The sequence below is a fragment of the Accipiter gentilis genome, chromosome 16, assembly GCF_929443795.1.
Source record: "Accipiter gentilis chromosome 16, bAccGen1.1, whole genome shotgun sequence".
Taxonomy (NCBI): domain Eukaryota; kingdom Metazoa; phylum Chordata; class Aves; order Accipitriformes; family Accipitridae; genus Astur; species Astur gentilis.
The window spans coordinates 20,884,875-20,911,906 of record NC_064895.1 but is presented as its reverse complement, the minus strand read 5'-3'; the positions used below and the strand labels follow the sequence as shown (position 1 = coordinate 20,911,906).

At 48.9% G+C, this 27,032-nt stretch overlaps 2 protein-coding genes across 2 annotated transcripts in view; one reads left to right on the top strand and one right to left on the bottom strand.

Moving 5' to 3' along the window:
* Nucleotides 1-9,647, top strand: part of LDAH (lipid droplet associated hydrolase) — a 127,521-nt gene extending 117,874 nt beyond the window's left edge. The window contains exon 7 of the mRNA XM_049819023.1: nt 6,395-9,647. Coding sequence (XP_049674980.1) covers nt 6,395-6,586 — 192 coding nt within the window. The 3' untranslated portion in view covers nt 6,587-9,647. The remainder of the gene's footprint in view (nt 1-6,394) is intronic.
* A 12,535-nt stretch (nt 9,648-22,182) lies between these two features.
* On the bottom strand, nt 22,183-26,417 carry GDF7 (growth differentiation factor 7). The gene is made up of 2 exons (XM_049818918.1): nt 26,063-26,417; nt 22,183-23,105 (listed from the first exon to the last, which is right to left on the bottom strand). The coding sequence occupies exons 1-2, from the start codon at nt 26,415-26,417 to the stop codon at nt 22,183-22,185; spliced, it is 1,278 nt and encodes a 425-aa protein (XP_049674875.1).
* Between the last annotated feature and the right edge of the window lie 615 nt (nt 26,418-27,032).

Here is a 27,032-nt window from a genome sequence, read left to right as displayed (position 1 = left end):
CCTTCTGAGTCAGGAATACCTGGAAGTCTCTGCATTCAATATTGCAAAAGAATAAAAAACAGTCCTCTCCCCCACATGGCAGAAAAGTTAAAAATGCAAATATTGGAAAGTTTAAGCCCAGAAGAAAAATAGAAAGAACCTTCTATTTATTGTTTTGTAAATCTGTTTATTTTTAAGCTAGTCTCATTATTGTGGGGGCCTGACTCACCATTTTTGAATGCTTAAGTTGGCAGCAGTTTTCCATTGCTGGTACAGTGGTTGTGCTGACTCAGGATGTCCTTACAGCATGCACAGTCCACAGGAAAACATGGACTTTACAGATCCGTGCAAATCACATATTGCTGTCCTGGTTTCAGCTGGGATAGAGTTAACTGTCTTCCTGGTAGCTGGTACAGTGCTATGTTTTGAGTTCAGACCAGTGTTTCCTACCATTAATGAAGATCCCATGTGCCTCTGGTTACACATGGTTTGTTAGTTATACCTGCCTCCATGCTGCAGTAGCAAAGCTCCTGATGTTAAAATGAAGATGAGAACATTTGGATTTTGGAAACTTCTGTTTAAATATGTCTAAAATGAATCTGTCTTAATATATTGGGAAAATAGGTAATATCCTAATATCTCTGTATTTTGTGGCTGTGTGTGGCATAGGCAAAGAGCACAGACACTTTGTCATTCAAAGGGAGACCCTCAATGCCACAAATGACAGTCAAGTCATCTGTCCATCAAACCATCTGTCAGGTTTCATAGGCCCTGTACCACCATCTGGATCACTGAAAATTTACACCTTAATTTCGATCCTGCTTTTAGATTTGATTGCATAATCCATTAATAGGGAAGCATTTTGAAAAGAATTCTGTTGGCAGTTTCTAATTAAAAGACACGTATGTTAAAGTTTTAGATTTGCAGGCATACGCACGTAGATGCACAGAACGCACACACCAACATCTGCATACGAAATAAGCAGACAAAATAACTGCAGCATCAAATAAAGTTCCCCAAGTCTTCCTGTTACAAAGCTGCTCTTAGTTGGTTATAACATACCCAAACTTTAATTGCATATATGACACAAGTGTCTGTCCTACCATGACTGTTTATTTTTTATTTCAGTCGGAAAGGTTCTACAATGTCTACAAATATGGCTCAGGGGCAAATGCATTGTTTTCTCATGGTAAAAATTCTTGGCCTGGAGAAAGAAGCTATTCATTCCAGTGCAGAGGAGATATGTGCTGAGCTAGTATAGAGGGAACTAGTGAGTGAGGAGTAAACAGAGGAGAAAGAGGGGGCAGGAAGAACCAAAGGCTCTGTTTGTTTGGCCAGAGGTAGGCTTCTGGTGCTATATGAGGTGGCAGATTTGAGCTACCCAAGGAAGACTGACATAGGAGACAAATGAGCTGCCTGTAGCAGCAGTGAAGACCAAGCAGCGTTATACTAGCGTATCAGTCTTAAGTTGCGTGAGATCATAAAATCATTTAGGTTGGAGAAGACCCTTAAGATCTTTGAGTCCAACTGTTAACCTAACACTACCAGATATTTATGTATGGGCATCTGAATCATGCTTTATGAGTTTACTTGTAGGAATCCACACATGCAGTAGGCGTTAGAGGTGCCATGACCCGATGAGAGTCAATAGAAATCTATTGAAGAAGTCAAGGTGGAATTTGGCCCTTAAACATGGACATCTGGTTTAATTTTGGGCACTGTGGAATATCCCCATCTGGCCTCCAGCTGTTTTGCCAGACAGTTGTGGGTCTCTTATAAAATCTGTCATACCTTCCCGTCTCATGTAGGTTCCTCAGATATCTAGAGCATCTCAACTGGCAGTAGGTACCTGCACTTGGGCAGCTGAGTTCTTAGTGGAGCCTGAAGTACAGCTTCACCCACCTTGCAGTAGACACCTGCTGTCTACTGTAGCTTTCTAAGGACTAATGACTTTATTGAGTATATCTTTTCTGACTGTGTGGTGGGAATTTGGATGCCTGGTACACATGTAAAGACCACAATACAGTTACCTGTATTTAGATAGTTTTATGCTGAACTGAACCTGAACCCAACCTTGACACTAGGAACAACCGATAGTCATAGAGATATTTGAGGAGTAGGGCTGGGAATAGAGGTTCCAGACTGAGAAAAAAGTGGAGAATTGCTTGGGGGAAAAGCAACTAGTGTTGGAATTGAGACTCAGAATGGGATGGAGAAACGAGAAGACTAAATTTGGACTTGGCAGGGCAAGAATGTGGGACTAGAATAAGAAGCAGAAGTTGTGGAAATTGGAAATTACTAGGTAAGGAGAGTAGAGCTGAAACAATGAGTCAAAGGGGGGTAGAGCAGTCCTGAGACCAGAAAGGGACAAGACAGAAGGAATCATACTTGGAAAGACTGGACAAACAACTGGACAGCAAGGCCAGTAGTTGGTAAATATTCGGCCCTTTTCCACTTGGAAAGGAACATAAATTTCCAAAATCTTATTGTTCCTGTTGTCAGCAGGTGCCTTTGGCTATGTTTGCCTTAAAAACAGCAGCAGCACAATAAAAGAGAATTTGTAGAGATAAATAGTAAATGGTGAGGACCTGATGTTCCCAGTGTAGGCATCTCAGAGGGTTATTACTTCAGCCAACAGTTGTCTGCTCCCATGGACTGAATGACCATTAGTGACTGGAGCTCACTAAGTGTGACCCTGAAGAGCATCGTTGCCTTAGTTTCAGTTGAAAGGAGTTCATACACTCCGAGACTACTCCATGATGTGAACCAAAGCATGGTAAATCTGGACAAACGTGACATTTGCTTCAAAAACACACAGTACATCCAAACTGAATCACTAATTTCTGTGCTGGACACACCCAGTGTGACACCCAGCAGGAAGGTGTCCCATGTTCCTTTGGCCAGAAGCGGACAGTGCAACTTCTTTCAATTACACCATTACCTTAAGGGACAGAGGCCTAAAGCAGCAGATCTAGAGGTGCTAACACTGTTGCCAATACATGTAGGTGCCATGTGGAAAATACCTGGTTTTTGGTTTACCTCCTTGAAGTCTAGCAGACTGTATACACAAGGTCTGCTAAAACCAGTTGATACTGCATTACCAAGGATTTCAAAGTTAGCACTGATCTTAATTCAGATGCCTTTTATGTATGCATTAAGAGGTGGTCTTTCATTAAAACATTACTTTTCCTTTTTTTCTCTTTCATTAACCAAAAGAGCTGTGTAATGAAGGAGACAGCAGGATGCAGAACTCCTACCTCATTTGTGGCAGAAGTGGTAAAATGCCTGTTGAAAGAAACAGAGAACTATATGAAGTAAAAATGGATAGCTTCATAGTAAAGGCACTTAAACCTCACATCCAAGAATGAGCTGTTGGTGAAGCCATTAATATTTTTCGTAGACGGTCACAGTTCATCCTCACTTTTCTGACTATCGCATTTAAGATCTTGAAATTTGTTTTATAGACAGATAGTGTTTCAGAGCACCCACAAATGAAGTCCAAGAGCATAGTCAATACTGTGTAATGCTACGCACACTGGAAAACCAGCTCTAGGTGTTTCAGACTACACTACATACTTTCAAATTAATGTATGTAGTGTGACATTAATTTCTGTACTCCCCATCTGCAAAATGGAGATAAAAATGGCCACTTAAGGTGTTGCAAAACTAAATTAACAAATGTGAGCATGCAAATCCTGTAGTGGTGCATGCCAGAGGAATGCACATAAGAAAATAAATTCTGTCTGTAAACCATGAAATATGTAGTAAATAAATTCTCAGACCACACACAGAATTTAAAACAAAAAATACTAAAATACTATCAAATAGCAGCTCATCAGCTGAACGTCATCATGTCAGTGGATTGAATGAGTCAAGGATCCTTTGGATCATGCGATGAAGGATTAAACCATAATGCAAATATACCAGAGGCAGGCTAAGAATGCACATAAATCTTTTGTTTAGGCATTGCCAAATCTGTGAGTTCTCAAGTTTACAACCCTACCTGGAGAACAGCCCATTTCGCAGTTCATGCAGACTAAGCCAAGTATTTTATCCACCTTTGTAAGTGTAAATGACTTTTCATCTTTTTCTAAATGACCGTGTGATGAGATTCTATGATTAGTCTATTAAAATATCTAATAATTTCAAGGACTGCTCCATTAAACTGGAGTTGCTCCATTTCTTTTTTTGTGTTTCATAATCTTTATTTTTGTATCTGTTGGTAACAGAGGCCGGGGTTAAACATAATTCGGTCAGATGTTTGGCTTTCAAAAGTCCTGAATGCAGCTGGCCATTTTACGTTGGCTTTTTTGAAGAATTTTTGCTAGTGTGGCATCCTGTGATTTATGAGTCGAAGGCAAGATCAAAAGAAATTTTCTGCTAAAGCAAACAACATGTCTCGTTTCCAGCAATTAGTGAGTGACAAAGGAAACGAATAATGTTTGTTAACATGGGATGGTTTACGTTCTGTGTTTTACATATACATAGAAGTATAACTTGGGCTGGTGTCTATGCAACTGAGGTACTATATTTTGGATACAGCCAATAGTCAGTAATGTCCAAGATTTGGGTACGCTTCAACAAGAGAAAAGCAAGTTAGACAAAAACTTGTAACATTTTGTGAAATGCAGTCTGGGCTCTTAGCCCACCTCTGCCCCAGTGGGTGCATTTATTTATATTCCACATGGCTACAAAAATGATGGAATTGAAGATTTTTGTGATGAAAGGAAAACTTCTTGTCCCCTAATTTATGTTAGCATTGCTCAATTATTCACTGAAGTACAGAAATGAAATATGAAACAAAGAAGAGTAATGGAATTAGGCCAAGCTGTGTGTGTGATATGTTGAGCAATCAAAATCCTTCTGGTACCTGCATTCAAACATTTTAGTATAAAGAGTCCTCATCATTAATCTTGTTCCTGTATAGTTTTAAATCCATAGGTTTTTACTGTCTCCCAGACAACCACTCTCCCTTCAAATACTTTATAGAAATTGAAAAACATAGCTATAGCATGCCAAGTTGAGAAAATGATGGAAATGATGACTTGGGAAAGAGTGACATTCAGTGTCTCTAACAGAGAGAAAAGATACTTCATTGAATATGATATTTGCCTGGAATTTATGACTTTTGTGTTTAGGTGGGCCTTGTAGCACCTGCTTCACATATGTCATTGAACAAGGTTGTTAGGGCAAGATCAGAACAAAATGGACTTTGGTAGAATTTTAGTTCACATTACAACCCAAAAGAAAATTGCTCATTCATCTCCAAGAGGTGCCTGTGTTCTACACAGGCAGCACTTCACAAAGATAAGATAAGAGTTGGCGTTGCTCAGCCTGAAGAAGAGAAGGCTCTGGGGACACCTTATTGCAGCCTTTCAGTACTTAAAGGGGGCTTATAAGAAAGATGGGGACAGACTTTTTAGCAGGGCCTGTTGTGACAGGACAAGGGTTAATGGTTTTAAACTAAAAGAGGGTAGATTCAGACTAGATATAAGGAAGAAATCTCTGATGTGGGTGGTGAAACACTGGCACAGGTTGCCCAGAGAGGTGGCAGATGCCCCATCCCTGGAAACATTCAAGGTCAGGTTGGACGGGGCTCTGAGCAACCTGGTCTAGTTGAAGATGTCCCTGCTCATTGCAGGGGGGCTGGACTAGATGACCTTTAAAGATCCCCTCCAATTCAAACTCTTCTATGATTATAAAATTCTCCAAGCAAAAAAAGTTTTACTTCTGAGAATCACCATAATTGCTGTTATTCTAACATGGCTGAGTGAATCACCTCTAGTTTACATCTAATACCAAGGTTAAGAAAAATAGTTACTCCTCTACCTAAGGCCCCAACCGGGCAGGTGGTTTGAGATCACGCCTAACGGATGCTAGTAAGATAGAGCTACTCACAGATGTGGATTAACCTCCTACTTTCTCTTAGTTTATATCCAGAAGAAAGCCATCATGGTTAGCCCATTCAGCTGGGACATAGCATCAAGTTTAGTGGTAATTTTGCTATTTGATTAAGTAGCGAGAAAGCTAACATAGAGAACAGCTAGTAGCTAGGGAAAACACAGCGGCTTGCCTGGTTAAAGAGTGGACTCCGTGGACAGCTAGATGTTTTGATCCATAATAACAAATTTCTTAAGAGAGCCAGACTTTCATCAGCAGATCTCTGGTTTTAGAATTAAGACTGTATTGTGTTCCACAGTTTTACAGATGAGGAAACTGAGACAGAGCATTTAATTGGCTTCGTCATAATTGCAGACATGGAAACAACCAAAAACTACTAATTGCTATTCCTCACAGTGTATTGTGGGTCACAAAGCATTGCTTATTTCCAGATAATTCAGTACTCTTTGTTTGGATATTGGTTGCTTCATCAGTAACTTTTCAAATTAATGATTTGATGTGCTTTGATTTCTAGCTGATTTTTTACTATGGAACTGGAGACAGCTGGTGCCCACAGCACTACTACGATGAGATCAAAATGGATTTTCCAGACGGGGACATTCGACTTTGTGAGAAGGGGCTCCGCCACGCCTTTGTGCTAGATGCCAGCAAGGAGATGGCTGCCATGATTACAGACTGGTTACAGGATGATCTGACCAAATTATAAACACGGATTCAGTGATTAACAAGAAAACGATGTAATTATTTTGTGAACGTGTAATTTTTTGTGAGAGAGTCTGTCCTATTTTTTTCTGTTTATTATAGATTATGGCTTGTTTTCTATTGAGATGCTTTAGAGAAAGTTAAAGAGAGACTGGCTGGTCCAAAGTATAGTTTTATTGATTCAGTGGTGATGTACCTTCATCCTGTGTCTTCAGGACTCTGCAGGACTTGGCAAAGGGTGGAATATTTATTGACTGCTAGCACTCTAGACAACACTGATACTAGATTCACTGGCTACAAGTGTACCCGAATTACTACCACCCCACTCGCCTGCTGGAGGACTGTTAGGGATGGGTTTGGGGCAGCCCAGCTGGCCTGCTTTAGAAAGAAATACCAGGCTACTCTGTATGGATAAAAATCCCCCTGTGGATGGATCCTGAAAGACCTGGCCCTCTCCACGTGTCTCATCCGTCCATGTAACCCAGGTGCATGACAGCCAGAATAGCCCAAGGGCCCAGGACAACCCTGACGTTGTCTCCTCCGGGTCAGATGGGGTTGGTCGTCAATCAGAGGTCAGGCTGAGTTCGGGATGAGTACAAGGGAGGTGCGTAGATGAGGTGTGCAGTTTCTCCAAGTCTCAGAAGGGGGTTAGGGTGCTGCCAGGACTCCACGGAGTATTAAAAGTACCATAAGGTAACTGTGGCTGCTCAACGAGGGAGTACATGTGGAGCTCTTGTCTGGCACATGGCCAAGTGTTTCATTTTTCGATTGACTGTAGAGAAGGTAAATGATGCTGTTCAAAAGTGCCAATATTAAAAGTTTAAAATGGATTGCAGAATCCATACGTAACTACTTATAGGTGGCCTAGCTCTCCTAATGAAGTCCGTGAGAACAGTGCTTGCTCAGCAACTTTAAAGAATTAAACCAGTTTTGATGCATGCCTCAATTTCAATTCTTTGCTCTAAGGACTGAAGTATGAAGTTTTCAGCCAAGCCACAAATTAGGTAAGTCCACCGTGAGAAAATGGCTATTACTCTGCCATGGTTGCACCCATGAAATGGCCTGAAATGTTACTATTGAGAACCAGATCCTTGCTATAACATTGCTGACGAGTACGCTGTTCCTCACATTTATTCATCCCTCTCCTTTACAGATAGCAAAAAACTAGAGAAAAAAATCCTACCAGTTGTGATAACAGAAGTTACAGGTGATAGCTAGAAATGAAAATAATGTAAGTAAGGGGAAAAGAGCCAAGTGTAATAAGGAGAAGCTTTCTAGCCATGAACCTGCGAAATAGTCTCCCTGTGGAGTTCATAGAGACATTTATAAATAAACAGAACACTACAGAATATAGTCAGTGGAAGTCCTGCACTTGCAAACAAATGAATTTAGATGATGCATTGGGTATCTAACTTAAATGATTTATTAACAGTTTTAATGTGGTACTAATGAGGATGGTACTGGAGAATGTTCTCTGTGACGCAGAAAGACCGATTAATTCCTTTTCTTACACGATTATATACACACCTTCCACTTCTCTCTAAATCCCCCTTGAATCTTTCACTAACATTTAGAGCAATTTGTAATAGAATTCAGTTTCTGGATATTTTGGACTAGTTTCCAAACTTGCAGACAGACAGTGGATTTAAGTGACCTTCTTTGCATCAGAAACTGGTTTAGCTTTTGAGACTAGCCAGTGGATTTTCAGATTACACTGCCGCGTAATGAAACAGATACTGATACGCGAGGCAGAACTGTTGAGACCACAGTTACAGCAGCATGGGGAGGAGCCAGATACGTTCAGAGTGAAGGGACTGTGCTCGTGCAACTGATTCTGTTTATTGGAGAGTCATGGGACTTCCCTTCTTTCTACAGGGCCATATTGAGTCACGATCAAAACAATTCTTGTGCTCACTTTATAAATCCATAGTTGTATGTGTCTGTGTGTGTCTAAACGGCCCCCTGATGTTGGCATGTATTCCTGTTCGATGGCCTTGTGGCAGATGCTAAATGCATCTGTTGGCCTAGGTGCTCCCTGGGGCAGAAAGAGGCGGGGATGTTCATATAAGTGGAGATATATATATGTACACATATATATATACACATATGCACATGTTTGTATGTTAGCAACATAAAAAATACAGTTCACTTGGTTGTTTTGGTTCACATGTTGATCTGGTTGAACAAAACCTTTGTTCTTCAAAGTATATGGAATCAAGTAATTGAGCAAGGACTCAGTTTGTAAAAGTTCAGCTGTTGTAGTGGATCTCCTGAGGACAGAAAAAATCTTGCATTAACCAAAGATGACAAGCAACTATTAAAGCCTGGAAACTGAAGCACCTATGAGAAGCAGTTGTTTACAGTGCATTATTCGTATACTTTGTATGAGGAATTAATTTAGCAATACTTGTACTTGACTTGTGTATGCCTTTTATACAAATGTTAATCCATTATAATAAATCCTACTGACTGCATTAAGACCTAAACTGAGATTAGATCTTGTCAGTGATGACAGAGATCTACTGCAGGATAATGCCTTACGATTTTCTTAAATGAATTTTCTCTAAGATTATCAAAACCATACTGATTCAATTGCTATCTTCCTCCTAGAAGCTGTTACTGTAAGGCTAAGATCTGAAAATTTGCTACTATATTCATAGCAAAAAAAGCACGGGTCTAGTTTCCACAGCTGTATTTCCTAAGAGGAGCCGATCTCACACAATGAGAATCCAGCTCCTCTGAAGCCCGTGGTGTTCACCGTGACCCCAGGCAAAGAGTGTCAGAAATGCTTATGGTCCAGATGTGCCAACTTAACATGAAAACACAGTGTGGTCTTGCCTATTTTAGACTATTTTAGAATTCTTGAGAAACCTATCGCAAATGAGTTGACTGTATACAGTAGCACCTAATCTCTGTCATTCACATTTGTGCTTCTCACCACGCGAGTAATCCTGCTAGCTTCAATGATTCTGACTCACGTTCAAGTGTTTTGCTAGATTGATACCTTTTATGAAAAAGTACACAACTCCAATAACAAAAATAAAGACATTTATGGTAAAATGTAACTTGACTATTTGATAACTTGTTTAGTCTCAGTTCACCTTCTTCATTACTTCATGCATACAAAATTTACAAAAATACTTGCCAAACCCCAAATTTCACATGCGATGTAGACATCTGCTAAGTGCAGAGAAAATCAGTGGGTGGTAGGCACCTGACTCACTCAAGCGTTTTTATCCAGAGACACTCCAAAATAATCAATCAGCGTTTCCCCTTGCTCCCTCCAGCTCCGTGTTTGCTGCTTTGAATGAACTATGGAGTGTGTGGATTAGCGAGATTTGTCCCTTCAGGAAGCTTGATGAGTGCTTGCCCAGTGTTTATGGTGAAGAATTTGGAGTTGGACTCCAAGCTAAACACCAGTTTCTTGACTCACAGGAGACAGATTGCATACATGAGCCACAACAGATAATCTCTTCTCTGCAGTTGAGGTCATTTACATATTTATTTTAGAGCAAATGGGTTTATACATGCATCCACTTCCCGTCCCTTTCTTTGGTCTAGCTAACTGCCAGCAAGCAAAGACTTTAAACAAGATGTTCAATGTTATCATTAATAAAGTTGCTCAAACTGTTACTCCATTGGATAAACTTACTAGACCCAAGAGACTTGTTTTATTCTGTGTCACAGGTCACACTCAGGCTCCCAACTACAGTAAGTTTCTGAGGCTCTTCACTTGGAGGCAAATGTTCTCTTTCCTGGCACATTTACAAAATAAGAATCCAGAGAATGTTAGTGAATGACCAGGAACTATTAAAACAGCATATATTTCTGGAACAGCTGATGGGGTTGGAGTGCAAGCAGCAGATACAGCAGTAAGAGTACAAGCCAGCTGCCAGAAGCGATCGTTGATCTCGGTAGCATCACGCAGAAGTTATGAGACAGGCTAACACGCATGCTTAGATGCATGGGAGGGACTTCATTAGAGACTGTTTTCAAGTGCTTAAGCTGATAGTAAATGGACGAGGTTTTTCCAGTCCACCTACTGCAGGAACGTGCTTGCAGGAAGCATTTGTGTTGTGGAAAGTAGTTTGCAGTAGCTACTAAAATGCAGAATGTTGTTTAAAACACTTGCTCTGTATCTGACTGCAGTGTTTGCCAGTCAGACGCTCGAAGGAGATTTTTTGCCATCCTATTTGAAGTCGTTCACAATAAAAGAGGCAGTGGAAAGTGCCCCCCATTTTCCCAGTTTAAGAACATCTTCAACAAACTTACTTTAAAGCCTCCAAGCTCTTAAATACACTGTGCTTCATATACGAAGAGAAATCCTTGTGTATGGTGGCTTGTAATTGGGGGAAAAAAGGCTTTCCCAGGGTCAGGACTCAGCTACTCCTTTTCCCTAACAGGCACCCTTAAAATTTGATAAGGATCCCGCTGTTCCAATCTAACTTCTTAGAAACAGGAATACCATTTACAGAATATAAAGTTTTTGAAGCATTAACGTCATCTGCTTTTATTGTGCAGGAGGTACTGCAAGTCGTCAGTGTTTATTAGGAAGGAACCTGTATTTTTACCCACAAAAAAACCCTAGCATTTTAAGCATCCAGAGTGAACTGGAGTGTGTAACTCCAATTACAGCCCCAGTACAGCGTCAGTAAAGTCGACAGGATTGCACACAGGCTTAGAGAGACCCAAGTGATCGATTGACTGAGACTAGGACAACAGAGGTGACGTGACATGAACAAAGAGCTTCAGTACAAAAGTATTACCTGCTAGACGGGAGTTTCCTTTTATCCTCGTATTCCTGCTAACGTGCACCAAAATAGGATAGGGCAACATAGCAGGATTCCTGTGGAACTAACACTTTGTGATAATGAGGATTTAAGTTTTCACAGTAACGAAAACATGCCCGCCTAGTACCAGGTACTGAAAATAAGATAAAATTCTCATACTAGATTACTTTGGGACTGCAGCTTTGCCTCACAGCAAACACGTCCCAGTGATATCCCCAAGCATCTCCTGAATTGGTCTGCATTACAGAAGACCACGTGGGATGGTACTTGAGAGGCTTCAGGTAAGTCTCGAGCAGATGCAAAAGCCTGCTCCAAAACCTACTGAAGTTAACGTGTACATTAAAACTAACTTCACTGGACTTTGGATTAGGCGCTAAGAGGAAAACTGGTGCTCCAAGCACGATAGACCTGGCTCGTTTAACTTGCCCCCAATTCATAAAGCAGTGCTCCCAAAACAGATGTCTAAATTCCCTGTCTTGTCTAACTTAGATATCTCTATGTAGGGGTACCAGATCTCCCTCTGGAGCTCCTGGCAGGCACCAACTATTTTTTTTTTTTCTATATAAGAGACTTAGGCATTTGCTTCAGGCCTGAGTCACTAGGTGTCCAAGTCAGACTATGTCCTGTTTTAGCAGTGCTCTGCATTTTCTTCCATTGTATCAGTGTGTGACCTTGCTGTGCCTCTGATTTCTCTCAAATATAAACTGGCCATGACAATGCTTGGCTTTCAGAATATATATAAGGATTAACTAGTTTATGTTGTAAATCACATGAGTAGTCTGAAGTGCTGTGTTAGTACTATGGACTAAAAACCTGTCTCCACTGAAAGCAAACCCACCACTCCGACTGATTTCAGTGCAGACGGCAGATCTTCTGCATGCCTAGCTGGAGAACTTGTGCCAAAAGACCTCCTCAGCCAACGAGACTGTAAATGAGCATGTGAGGATGCAGGATACTGCCCGAAGGGTGGCTCGTGCTTGGTATGTCACTCCATGTGCCCCGGGAATAGAAATCACCATGCCTCACTTCAGCGGAGTGTTTGTGGGTGTGCTTAAGGGGAAGGGACAGCATAGAAAATACCGGTATTGTAAGAATTCATTTTTAAGTCCTTCAGGCAAACCTCTTGTCAGTTCTCCATGTGTTTCTCCTGACTCTCGAAATCTGAGGTTGCTCTGCTGTGACTGCAACACATACCTGATGCCTTGAAGACTTCTTCTGTGCTTCCAAACGTGCCCTACTCCACGCCTGCATGTTCACAGTATTGTTGGTAGGGATGTAGCAGAGGCAGTCTTAACCCTATTACCTTCACTCGCTGTCTCCAAGGCACTCTGGTGATGTCCACTGCAGGAGCACATGCTAAAGCAACTCACTCTCCCTGCAACTTCTGATTCTGCCGCTGTAATGTCCCACTGAAAGCAGATAATAAAAACTTACATAGCTATTTGACAGCCCTCCCCAAATGATTAAGCTAATCTTACAGATTGTCTGCTTTCTGGATCACCCGTAACTTTTAAAGATCACCTACTAGGAATGCAAAAGGATTTCATGTCCCAGGGTGGTTCATTTAGATATTTTAAAAAAAAAAAAAAAAAAAAAAAAAGACTTCAAAAGAGGGAGGAATGGAAGAATAAAAACCAATATTCAATTAAAAGCAATCTTTGGCAAAAATTTTGCTGCAGCGCTAATAGCTTCATCTCTTAAGTACTAGGCGATGTATCACATATACCAGTGGTACCTAACAGGAACGAAACTACCGGACCTGATTTGGGGGCAAATAACTCTCTACTACATTTTTCCAGATATTTTTTCATTTCCCAAATTTTGAAATACCTAATTTCTTCCACATTCCCAAAGGGGATGTTTTCACCAGACCTAACCAAATCAAACCGGGTTCCTCCCACACCCCTCTGGAAAGCCATCGCCTCGGGCTGCCTTTGCGGGGAGCACAGGGAGCCGGGCACCTCCAGGGGCAGAGTCCTGTGCTCAAGTCAAACCCATCAGGCCAAGCACAATGGGAGCAGGGGATATTTTTCCAGCTCTTACGTTTACCCCTTCAATTTAAGGTTTCTGGGCCTCTAAAGCTTTCTGTTCAAGCCAATGGAGAGAATCCTCTTGGGATTCTCACCCCTCTTGGCTGGGTGGAGCTGGGTAGCTACTGTCAAGGCAGGTAAACTGTATTCAGAAACACAGGAAAGAAAAGGGATGTACATTTTGACGATAAATCCATCGCAAACACTCACTGTTCTGTGGGGTTTTTTTCTTGGAAAGTACCTGAGGTTGCCAAGGAAGGCAGTGTAAAATGAACAGCTTTTTCATTTTTGGTTTTAACATCTTAGGTAGCCCAGGAATTAAAGGTGACTTATGAAGGTTGCTGTGACATGAGCCATCTGGTTTCGGGACACAGGCACAAGTCTTCAAAAGAAAAAAAATCTTGCACAGATCTATTTATCAATAAAATATTTAATAAACTTATCTGTACAAAATATTAAAAAGGTTATTGAAGAGTATACAAGAATACTTATTTAACAAATATATACTGCTATATAATATATTCAAGAAAATATAGATTGCTGTTTACAGTTCATTTACAATCCCATATGTACAATCTATTCAAACTTTAGAATACATACAAACAATGCATTTACACCATCACTTACAGAGCTATCTTCTTTAGAGAGATTTCACACACTCAGACCTGAAAAAGCTGAACAAATACATGGATAGTTTAGAGGCACACACAGGGATACGAGTATTGCTTCAAAAATTATAACTACTAGAGATACAGCTATTGGAAATGTGAGTCCTTTTTCATTTTTTGATATTTTCCTTTCTAATCAAAGAAAAGAACATATAAATAAAACCACGACTGACCAGCAGAGAGGCTTGTTTTGACAAAGGAGCTCCAGATAGTGTCGACTTGACTTCAGAAAAAGACCAAGCGTCGATGGGATGGATACATAGTGATTTAGCAAACTGGATCCATGAGCAGGTTGATGTTGCTCCCGCCTGCATCTAAAGTGGGGAGCACCAAGAGCGGAGCAGGTCTTTCCTGCGCAGACATGTCTTTAGTTCTCGTGAGCAGCATCTCCACCAGCTTTTCCAGCAAAGAGCCGCAGCACGAAACAGAGCCGGTGACTCCAGGTGGGCAAAGCCCCTAACTACTCCTCAGGTTGTAAGAGCTTGATTGGCAAAGGCGCTTCGCAAACGTGGCTTCCACTGAAGCGCGTGGGAACCCTGGATGCTCAGCACCTCAGAAACTCAAGACCCTTCCTTTTGGGCACTATTTAAAAGGTTAATTACTCACAGCACGTGGGGTGAATATAAGCAACGTGATCACCCCCTTCCCTGGCCAAGGAAGGAATGAGCTGCCCCTACAAAATGCCCCACCCCCAGCTATCACCGCCCACACAACTACTTAACTTTGGCACCTCTTTGAGGACTAAAGCCTGGCCCCTCCGTGCACAACCATCCCTTTTCCTGGCCTGTGGATGTTATTTCATGCTCTGCCGCTGACGGCTGAGCTCCTGTGAGCCCTTGGCAGTTCCCAGCACTCAGCTGGCACTCAGCTCCCCGGGATGACCAGCTTGGGAGCAAGGGAACCCTACACTTTGCCTCTTTTTTTTTTTTCCCCTCCTGCTGCCCTCCTCTCTCTTTGCCAAGGCAGGATGGAGGAAATGAATGAAACACCACGGGGAACGCTACGGTCTCCCCAAAAACTGGGACCAAAGCCAACACCACAGTTCCCGGGGAGGCTGGGCTTGACCCAGCCTCTGAATCTTGTTTGGTGGTGGAGACCTGGGTGCCACCAGCGTAGGTTAACACCGTGGCAAAGTGGAGGGGAAGGGAGACCCAAACACTTCCCACCTTCTATCAGAAAAGCACTTGAGCGTGTGACCCAGGTCCTCTCCTCCCACCGGCTTCAACCCTGCCAGACCCATCCCCTCACCGTCCCCTGCTCGAGGGCACAGACTGTGCCCCGGCCTCCCGCTGCTGGGACTCAGCCTTTCCCTCCCCACTCTCCCACCAAACACCACAGCAAGTCTCCGCACTCCCCACCCTGAAAACCCAAAGTATGAGCACAAGCATCAGGGCAGAAAAAAAGAGCTCACAAAATGTACGAATGAACTAGTAAGTGGTGACGATGGAAAAATGAAGAGCAAAACCTGAAAAACCACTGAAAAAACGGCTGGGTTTCATTTTCAGCCATTTCTGGGAATGGATCAAGCTTCACTTTAAGATTTTTCAATACTGATCTCCATGAAAACGTTCTGCTGCTTCCTATCCTGGTCTGCTCAGCCAAAAGTTAAACACGGTGCACCACGCAGCCTGCCGGCATGCTCCTTCCCGCCACCCCGCAAATCAGGCTGCTCTCCAGCGCGGTAAATCAGGGGGCTGCTCAGATGCTGGTGCCAGTAAAAGGAAAAAGCGGCCCCATGGGCTACACATGTCTTGAGGTGCAAGGCTGCAAAACATCCTTTGAGGTATAGGGTGGGGTCCTTGTGCAGGGGGTTACACCAGCAGGAGTTCCAAATTTTGGTCATTTTTTGAAGGTCCAGAACGCTTGCTGATAGGGCATACCTGATTTTCAGAGACGCCTTTGCACTTCTGTGTACCTCACAACACACTGTACTAGGAATAACATGCCTTAAAAGACTGAATGCACCCCGTTTTACCATGGAAGACACAAACCAGCTTAGGACAAAATGCAAGGAGTCACTTACACCAGCCTGGTGGAACATCTCGCTCTTTTACCAGCCATTAATTCGAAGACAGGAAAGGCAGAAAAATTCTCCCCCCACCACGCAAGGTCACAGGCTCCTGGCCATCAGCAACACCCCATCCATGGGACATTTACTCCCCAGCTCCTCTCCCTGATGTGTTTTCATGGAGGACACACTTCTGGCGTTGAGCACACTGCTGCTGCACTCTGCTCCTGCCGCCCAGCATCCCTATTTGGACCCCACGTAGCCGTAAAGGGTTCCCTGATGCCGGGAAGGCTGCTTTGATGCCAGTGGGACACACATGGTATCTCCATCTGCTGGTCATGGTGACCCAAAAGAAGGATGACGATGCTCTCAAAGACCAGAGCTTGGTTTTGCTCACACAGGTTTTTCTGCCCACTCACCTCCCCAGAGGGTGATGTAAAGAGTGAAAAATTTGCACTGCAACTCTGGTTTCACCCAGGACAGGAGACACAGCAAGCAATTTGGTGGAACTGCCCAACCAAAGTCCATGTGATAGCCATTTGGTCCGACCATCTTTCAAATCCAGTGGCACAGCCCCATTTCAGGTGACAACCCCTGGGCAATACCCAGACTCTCACTGCCGTTACCCCGCGCAAGTTTTTTTTCTCCCTGACACATGGCCGTGCTGCCCCAATGCAGACAAAAGACAAGGCACTCATATTTCAGGACTTGCTACGTGCTCAGCAGGAAACTAAAACTTTCCCACCAGGTTTACTCCAACGTATGAGCTGGTCAGTGGATTGGTATTCATGATGTATCTCTCACACCAACGTATGCCACGTCTTTTTTGATGTGAATAACGAGATACTGCTATTGCAGACAAGCACATCAGGCCGAATCTCATGGCAAAACTCCTGTTAAGTCTGGAGAGCAAAGCCAAAGGCATCTCCTCAGCACCCCAAGGTGCTCCGCTCCGTTTGCCCAGATGTAGCCCCATGGGACCCACATCCCCAGGGCGTCCGAAGCGATGCCCCAGCCTCTCTCATCTCTTCCCTGCAAGAGGCAGCACTGCAAACAGCGGTGCACGTGTCTGCTGTTACGTGGGGGCCAGCACGGGTGACTCCCCCTAAACACACGCTTTTGGGTTTGTGGGATAAGGGCTTAAAACTGCCAACAGTAAAAGGAACTGCTTGGTTTGCAATGGGACCGTGACCGATAAATCACTGCGGGCCTGCCCAATTTTGTCCAGTAGCGAAGACTGTGTAATCAAGTCATGAGTTAAAATCCATTTGGTGCAAATACACACAGAAGTCGCTGGCATTCAGATTTGAGCAGCAGGCTCAAGGCTTGGGGTTTTCTTTTACTCAGAGGCAGTGCCTTTCCAGTCTTTTCCTTACGGCTATGCCAAGCATCAGCAACCAGCCAAAGAGGACATGGCTCCGTCTGCCAGTGCTGACCAGAAGTAAGGCCTCTGGGATCAATGCAGCTACACCAGGGTGAAGCTGCTGCAAGCCTGAATCAAGTCCTTTTCCATATGAACATCCTTCTCCCTGCCAAAGGATACTCATTTCCCTTCTAACATTGGTTTCGAAGTAGGATGTAAAAAAAAAAAAGGGGGGGGTGTTAGAAAATCCTCTTAAGAGAATTAAAAAACAGTTATTCCTTTAAAAAAAAAAAAAGGGATAAAATTTCTGTTTCCTGGGAATTATTTCTAGGCCAGAAGCACCCCTGGTCATCAGGCAGTTAAACTGGGCATAAAGCCATTTTGCTTCTGACTGTCCCTGCTGTGGGACTCCACCAGACGGGGGGGTGGTTCAGGACACAGTGCAGGCAGCGGCTTAAGCACAGGCCTTGGTTTTACAGAGCTCAAGGAGCCCCAAGACAAGGCACATGCACCAGTCCTGTCCCGATCGTGTGTGCTTCCCCGAATCGCAGCCCCAGCGCTTCCAAGTCAAATGGAATCGCTCTGCGAGTTTCCCTGCTCCTGCGCAATTGCGTTCCCACGTAAGAGGGGAGGGAGCCAGTTAAGCGTAGCTACATAGTACTTTTCAAATGCTTAATACTTCTAGCTTCACTGTAATTATATCCTGCAGATAAAAATGGTGCTGAAGGTCAAACAAATTCTCCAGGAGAATATACTCTTCATGGAAACTATGGGGTTTTTAACTGGAAAGGTTGTATAAATACTGCAGATTGAGAACCTATAATTATCCGTTAAAATCACTCTGAGTCTACTGAATTCACATTTGTCCATGTTCAACCTCTAGTCTCCTATTTATAATGCTCAGATGTGCCCCAAAATCAGCTCAGGCAAGAGGCGACTGATCAGAACTACATTTTTCCTGGACAGTTTCTGTGGTTTCAGAGGGTGATGCCCTGTGGGGGACCCGCTCTGGGGCTGGGGTGCTGGGCTGCACTGGGCTAGCGCCGTCCTGCAGCCGATGTCCCGCCTACCTGCCTCCAAAGGCAGGATTTACTCCTCCGTGCCCTTTGCAGACACATCCCCACGTTCCTCCCCAACTCAGCAGGGCTGCAGCACCTCGGCCACAGGAACCTCCCTTCCCCTGGAAAGGCTTTTGCATCCCTCTGGGATCTCAGCACCTCCGTTTGCAACGGCTCAGGTAATTGCATCCCCAGCCTAATCCCACTGTTTGGGCGGAATCCCTGAATCTGCATGGGGACGGACAGGCAGTCCTTGCTGCCAGCACATGGGAATGCAAGTCCACCCTCGCAAGGAAGGGCTGGTGGCTTTTGTTCTGGAAATATTCCTCCGGGAGCAGCGAGCAATGTGACCGCCAAGTGCTGCGGCCGATACGCTTGCCCGGGGGGAGCAGCACAGTTACCCACCGAAAGCCCCAGCCCCGCTCCCCTCCAGCCTTGCCCTGCTCATACGCATCCCCCCGGAGCAGCCCCAGGGAAGAAACTGCCCTTCCCTGTCCCCATAGGCAAGGAGAAAGAGGGTACCACGCCATCCTTCGCCCTCCTGTTGTCCTCCACAGGCTGTTTGCCCAGGAAAGGAAGAGATGCTCTTTTCACAGAGCAGCTGGCATGGTGCTGCCACTACGGGAGTGAATGCAAAGGGACACACAGCCGCTGGGGGTGAAGTTTGCTCTCCCGCCAAACACGCCTGTTTAGGGAGAGATACCTGCGCCCGGGAGAGCCAGGACTGGTTCCCGCGTGGGCAAAACCACGGATGGCATCACTGCCAGCAGCAGCCTCTGCGCTCTTCCCGAATCTTCCCCCTCCCCGTTTATCGTAGCGATCCAGGCTACGGAACTGCAGCGACTGAGCCCCAGCAGCGCACAGCACCCCAGCACTGGGGTCGAGGTAAAGCATTGCGAGACCCAACCCGTCACCCTGCTCTCCGTCGGCCACCTCCAGACCTGAGGTGGGTGACGTCTGTCTGTCTGTCCATTCCCCGCAGCTGTGGCTGAAAAGGAGCCAGAAGAACCGGGGTCTCTGGCATCAGCACCCCCTCGGACACGGTCCCGCAGGAACAGGTCTCAGGCCACCCATTCGGCCGAGGCTCACAAGAGCCACCAGCCAGCGGGAGCTGCCAGGAGCTATATATATCTTGCCTGGATTTGAACTGCCCACGAACCTCCACCACAAATATTTGGAGGAAGGGGAGGGGGTAAAAGAAGCGAAAACATTTAAAAAAAATTCTCAGCAGTGAGAAAAACTATCAAGCAACCAACAGCGATTGAAAAATTAGGTACTTTGAAAGCTTGGTAACTTTATAAATGATGCAGTGTTTCCAGAGCAAGCAGCTCCAGCGCTGCTCGTGCCAACCTCCTTCCCCTAACCGCCTGCGCTAAAGCCGAAGGTCAGAGGAAAGCCGCGAGCCCTCCTGCCGACCCCTCCTCACCCACTAGTTCCATCTCGCCCCCCCCCCCAAATGCTGACAGTGAGAAAACCCACTGGCATGGACCTGATTCTTCCTCTCCCCCGCTAACCTCCATCTCTGAACATCCCCCCGGGTATGGGTACACCACGCTTAACATATATTTACATTCACGCTGAGGTAGGGAGCCGGATTTTCCTCTCAGATACGTGGATGTAAAGCCAGAGGAGCTCCGTGGGTGTCAAGGAGGTTACACGAGACTTACGGGTACCACACTCGCTCCCCTGAGTTGCCACCAGCCACAGCTGGGGTCTGCAGAGCGGACCTCAGTGGGGCGAGGATGGAGGGAGGCTGGGGGGGTTAGCCCAGAAGATATATCGCCGTTATTGACGTGCACAGTTTACTCCCTGCTGATGTACTATTTTCCTGGGGGGGGGGGGAGGCTGTCGGACCCTCACTGAGGCTGTCCTGACCTTTGAGATCATTTGGATCTCGGTAGAGCTCATTGAGGTGCCCCCCTCTCTGCCCTGGCTCACCTCAGCCCTCCTTAGCAGGACACCCCTGCGATGGAGGACAACTGGCTTTATAGAGGAAAAAAACATGTTTTCCAGCACGGATTTATCTCTCCCAAAAGCAAACTGCTGTCGCTAATGATCACTGATGTTTACACGCCAACACCTTTACCGCCAGTAAAACACAAACCATCGAAAGCAAAATCTGTGCAAATACATCTCTGGTCTAAGCCAACCCAGCCATGAAGCCGAAGTTCAGTACCTAAAGCCACCGAGGAGCAGCAGAAACGCTTGCCAGCATCCAAAACACGCCTTGGCATGGATGCAAGCCTTGTCTGATTTAAAGGCATAATTTATACTCAGCTCCTGAGTTACTAAAATCCTGTAGCCCTTTCAGCATGGCTCAAAGCACCCCGCTTTACGTAGCAGTCTCCGAGGGTGGAGTTCAGCCGTTTGCATGGGAAATGTCCATTCCCGGCGGATCCGGGCTCCCTTAATGGAGCGGGGAAAGGCAGGCGCTCCGGGGCGGGATGGAGCTCACTGGGAAATCGGTGCCAAAGGAAGGTAGGGTGGAGCTTAGCACTTTTATAGAGACTATTTGCAATAAGAACCTAAGCGAAATGGCTCTTCCCCGGGGATCTTGGGAACTTTGCTTCTGTCCAGACACACTGAGGACGGCTGTGTGACTCGTGGGCCTGATGCCGGGTGCCCAGTGTGCCTTGAAAATGGGGTTTTGTGCAGGAAAGGGAGGGCACCCACCAGCCGGTACCTCCCGCAGGACATCGGCAAGAGGGCCAGCGCTTCGGACCACCCGGAGCCAGGGCATCCCCAGCTAACACCGCCCAGGGCCGTTCCCATCCCTGTTGAGAGCACGAGCTCTACTTCAGACCTGACTCTCGCTTTAGCCTCCAGTCACCGGGACCTTCTTTTCCTGTCCCCAACAGCAGACTCGCAAATCTCTCCCCACTGCAAACAGGCCTGGACCAAATGATTTCAACCCCCCGCGGCCATAGGTTGTCCACCCCCCACCTTCCCCCGAGGATCCCTCGTTTTTCCGCTGGCAAACCCAGGGCAGCGATTTGAAGGCAGCCAGAAAAACTCCTTTAACTCAAAGAAAAGAGCCTTCCCACCTCCCCTGCACCCCACTGCTACAGCTGGAGGATGATGCTGGCCCGAACCCTCTGCCGCAGCCACCGCTCCGTTCCCCCCCCCCCAGGATACCCCTCCCCAAGACAATTTTGGCTAGACGTTTTCCAAAACCTTTGGGAAAGAAGGTGTCAGCTCAGCTTGGGCAAACCAAGCGGATCAGGCAGAGCTCGGTGGCTGAGCGGACACCCCCAGGCTGTGTGCCCCCCTCCCTGGCGGGGGCCGGGGCGGGGAGAGGGCAAGGCATGGAGATGGGGGCAGCTCCGCGGGGGGAGCCCAGCCTCCCACTGCAGCGCATCACCCTCGGCTGAGCCCCGGGAAACGTGGTGTGGGTGGTGGGCATCGCGCGTTCTTTGAGAGGGCCTGGGGGGGGCCAATCTACAGGCTCGCTGCCTGGGGGGGGGGGGGGGGCACGCCCCATCCCTCCCGGGCTCATGGCCAGGGTGGTCCCGGGAAGGCAGGGGACACCTGCTCCGAGCTTGGTTTTTGGAAAGGCACACATCAAAATGTGTATGTATATATATATATTTTATATATATATATATTTATATTTATATTTATATATATAAAATGGGGCTGGACAGGGCAGGGCAGGGTGGGGAGGGGGAGAGCTGCAGAAATTGCTACCTGCAGCCGCACGTCTCCACGACCATGTCCTCGTACTGTTTGTAAACCACATTGTTCCCGGAGTCTATGTAGAGGATGCTGATGGGGCTGAGCTTGGAGGGCACGCAGCAGCTGGGGGGGGTGGACTCCGGGTCCATGGAGTTCATCAGGGTCTGGATGATGGCGTGGTTGGTGGGCTCCAGGTGCGAGCGCAGGGGAAAGTCGCAGACCCCCTCGCAGTGATACGCCTCGTAATCCAGGGGGGCGATTATCCAGTCGTCCCAGCCCAGCTCCTTGAAGTTCACGTGCAGGGGCTTCCTGCTGCAGCGGGTCTTCGCCTTCTTCCCATGGCCTCTGCCCCCAGACCGGGCGGCGACGGTGGTCCGTCTCTTCCTCCGCTTGGAGTACGCCTCCTGGCCGGGATCGGGGGGCTCCAGGAAGGGGGGGCTGCCCAGGGCCTTGATCTTATCCCGGATCTCCTTGAAGAGGTTCTCCTTCCTCTGGGTGCGGGAGAAGGCCACGAGCAGGGCTCGCTCGTGGGGCTGCGGCCGGGGTTTGCTGAACCCCAGCTGCCGGGGGGGCAGGAGCCGCCCCGACTGATCCGAGACGATCCTCAGCAGAAAGCACAGCAGCTTGCCCGAGAGAGACCTCTCCCTCCGATCCTGCAGGGCTTCCCAGACATCAAACGCCTCCCATCTGGAGGAGCCCGCGTCCAAAATGTCTGCAGCCCTGGAGTCCAACAGCCGGGGTTCTTCGCCGTCCCGGCTTGGGCAAGTGAAGAGGAGGAGGTGGTGGAAGGTGCCTTCGGGGGACAGGGCCAAGCTCCGGTTTTCGGGGAGGGCACGCAGGACCCGCAGCTCCGCGCCCGTCACCTCCTCTGCCTCGGGCAGGCTGGAGATGTCGAAGAGGTATTGCTGCTCGGGGGCAGACGGGGAGGCATCTGGAAGAGATAAAACAAAAAATAAAAAAAAAAAAGAAAAAAAAAATATAAAACCCCAGCAAACTGAAGCCAAGCTCTTGTTACAGAGGTGCAAGGGACACAGAGCTAAAGGGGGAGACCATCGCCTTGCGGCAAGGCTCTCTGAGCATCCCAGCAGCGACACAGCCAGTGTGCCCTCCACCCGGGAGCGTCACCCTGGCTGGAGGCACCGAAAAAGAAATGGGGAGGAGAAGGCAGAAAGGGAGGGAGGAATCCGTTCAAACAAGTGGCTTCTCATCAGCGCTCTTCCTCGAGACCCGAGGTGGCTTCTCTGCCTTCTCCGGGGGGTTTCAGTGCCTCCAGCTGCATCACTATCCTGTTTTGGCACAGAAGCCCCATCTGAACCCGCACAGCACAGTCCCATCCCCGATCAGCAGGTTGTCACTGATTTCTTCTTCCCTAAGTGTCACACAGTCCCCCAGCCCCAGCCATACCAAGTAAAATGCTGTGAAAAAATCTCATTTTCCCTCACAGGCGGGCACAGGCACACACGTCAGGGGCACAGGCGCTGTGCCTCGGGGTGTCTGATAGAGGCACTCCCAGAAGCTGAAAGTGAGCCCAGCTTGAATTTGTCACTATTTTTGATGGATCCAAAGCCCAAGCACAGACTGATTAAATATACTCGATGTGAATTAAAGGGAAAAAAAAGAAACGCCAACAAACAACCCAAAGGAGGTGAGCTTGGGGAAAAGAGGCGAATGAGTCCTGGGAGGGTTGGGTTTTCTTTTTCCCCTCTCTAACAAGAAACCTGAGCTGAGCACGCTGCAAACGTTGGTGCTGTGCCCGAGCCCCCCGACCCGCTGCCGGCAGAGCCCTGTGCCGCCGCGCTGCAGCCTGCACTGCCCTCCGGGGGGGAAAGATGTGTCTCCCCATCATTTCCTATTATTATTGTTATTGTTATTATTGTTGTTGCTGTTATCGTTATTACTACTACTAGTATTATTTTTATTTCAAAAGCAGATCTAAAATTCCGGCAAGGAGCAGCTAAGGAGACCCCTTTGAAGAGTTCATCTGGTTTCGTTTTGCGCTGAAACTTCCCAGGACTTGTGCGCAGTTTTCCCCCGGCTCTCCCCAGCCGGGCACTGCCCACCCTCCCACCGGAGCATCCCCCCCCCCCCTGCCCCGTCCCACCTCGCTTCCCCGCCGTTTCTCCACCGGCTTTCAGCAAAAACCTCCCTGCGAAGGCTGCCGGCGGGATACGGCCCCTGCTGGATTTGGGGATGGGTTTGGGGGGGGGGGGGGGGGGGGGTCCGCACCACCAGCCGCCGCTCTCCCACCCCTGGGGCAGCCGGCGACAGGTACCGGGAGAGGCTGGGGCTGCTTTTCAGTTTGTCTTTTCATTTTATTCGATCGGGGTTTTATTTCTAATTTTTTTTCCCCAGCCGAGCAAGCTTCGCCGGCAGGGCGCAATGTATATATATATATATATTAAAAAAAAAAAATAAATTAAGTACGCGTATGTGTTTATTTGATTATTATCATTAGCCTCGCGGGTCTGAAGGGGGCAAAAGAGGGGGGCAGAGGGAGAAGGGGACCACGCTGCCGAGCTCCGCCGGCTCCGGCAGCCTCCCACGGGGCACCGCGACGGGCCGGGACGGGGAGGGAGCGCGGCCGCGCTCCCTCCCCGTCCCGGCCCGTCGCGGTGCCCCAGGGAATTTTTGGGGCTGCACCGTCCACCCCGGCCCCCCCTCCCCCGTCCCGGCTGGGCTGCACTTCGTCGTGTGTCCCCCCCCGTCCCCCCCCCCCCCCCAAGCGCATCCTCAGCCCCGAGCGCCGTCCTTGACCCCGGCTGCATGTGCAACCCCATCGCCACCCCCCGAGGCCAGGCTCCATCGGCATCTCTTTTTCCCCAATCCCAACCTCATGCCCACGCACGGCTCCGTTCCCACCCCTGTCCCCAGCCCCATTCCCGTGCTCAATCCGGTGCACGGCTCCGTTCCCGTCAAATGACTGACGCGCAGCCCCTACCCCGGGAAGCTCCATCCGCATCCCCCCCCCCCACCCCACGCTCAAACCCACGCACAACCCCGTTCCCCAGCCAACCCACGAGCCCCATCCCAGGCACGACCCCCGAGCCCAGACCAACGCGCAAGCTCCAATCTCCGTGTGCAACCCCGGGCCCCAAACCCGGGCTCGAAGGGACACGCAACCCCGTCTCCCCAAACCCACGCACAAGCCCGATCCCCGCACCCACGCGCGAGCCGCAGCCCCATCCCCACACCCGCGCACAGCGCCGTCTCCATCCCCAAGCCCCTTCCCAAGCCCCTTCCTCATCCCCAAGCCCCTTCCCAAGCCCCGTCTCCATCCCCAACCCCCTTCCCAAGCACCATCCTCAACCCCAAGCCCCTTCCCAAGCCCCATCCTCAACCCCAAGCCCCTTCCCAAACCTAATCCTCATCCCCAAGCCCCTTCCCAAACCTAATCCTCATCCCCAAGGCCCTTCCCAAGCCCCGTCTCCATCCCCAACCCCCTTCCCAAGCCCCGTCTCCATCCCCAACCCCCTTCCCAAGCACCATCCTCAACCCCAAGCCCCTTCCCAAACCTAATCCTCATCCCCAAGCCCCTTCCCAAACCTAATCCTCATCCCCAAGCCCCTTCCCAAGCCCCGTCTCCATCCCCAACCCCCTTCCCAAGCACCATCCTCAACCCCAAGCCCCTTCCCAAACCTAATCCTCATCCCCAAGCCCCTTCCCAAGCCCCATCCTCAACCCCAAGCCCCTTCCCAAACCTAATCCTCATCCCCAAGCCCCTTCCCAAGCCCCGTCTCCATCCCCAAGCCCCTTCCCAAGCCCCATCCCCAACCCCAAGCCCGTCCGCATCCCTCCCGCCCGACGGCGGGGCCCCGGCCGGGGCAGCCCGTCCCTGCCTTGCGCCGCGCCGCGCTGCGCTGCGCGGGGGGACGCGCGTCCCGCACTCACCGCTGCGCGCCCGCTCCGCGAAGCCCGTCACCGTGTCGGCGCGGCGGGCGGGGGCGCGGCGGGCGGCCAGGCGCTGGTAGAGGGCCACCATGTAGTGGTGCGGCACCACGGTGCCGTTGCGGAGAGCCCCGGCCCTCCGCGGCGGGGAGGAGAAGGGGGAGGCGGCGGCGGCGGCGGAGGCGGCGGCGGCGGAGGAGGAGGAGGAGGAGGAGGCGGAGGAAGGCGCGGCTGCCGAGGGTCGCCGGGGAGCGGCCGCCGACGGGCCGCGCACGGCGGCGGCCTCCAGCCCGCGGCGGAGGCGGCAGGCGCCCAGCAGGCAGAGGCAGAGGGCGGCGGTGGCGGCGCGGAGGCGCATGGCGGCGGCCCCGGTGCTCGGCGCTGTGCTGCTGCCGCCGCCGCTCCCCGCCCGCTTTTGAACATCGTCTTCGCCCGCCGACGCCGCCGCCGCCGCCGCCGCCGCCGCCGCCGCCGCCGCCCGCCGCCGAAGCGCCCCCTGCCGGCCGCCCCCCCGAAGCGCCGGCCCCCGCCCCGCCTCCGCGGGCAGGTGAGACACCCCCCCCCCCCCTCCCTCCCCCCCCCCCCCGCCGGCCCCGCCTTTTGGGGGCCACGTTTCGGAGAGGGGAGACACACACCCCCCCTCCCCCCCCCCCCCAGCCCCCTACTGGAGGGGGAGCCTTCACCCACCCGGGCAGCCCCGGGTGTCTTTCGGGCGGAGGAGCCGCCCCCCCCCCCCCCTATTTTGGAGGGGAACCCCCGCTCCGTCCCGGAGGGGGACACCCCACCGCCGCCGTTCAGGAGGGGAGACCCCCCGCCCGGGCTCCGCGCTGCTCCGCGCCTCCATCAGCCCCGGTAACGCCGCCTCGGGAGAGCGGTACCGCAGCAAAACAAAGCCCCGGCCGGGCTGCGGGCTAATGTTTTCCCTTGCACGGAGGGTTTCCTTGGTAAAATTCAGATGTTTCCTTGGGTCTCG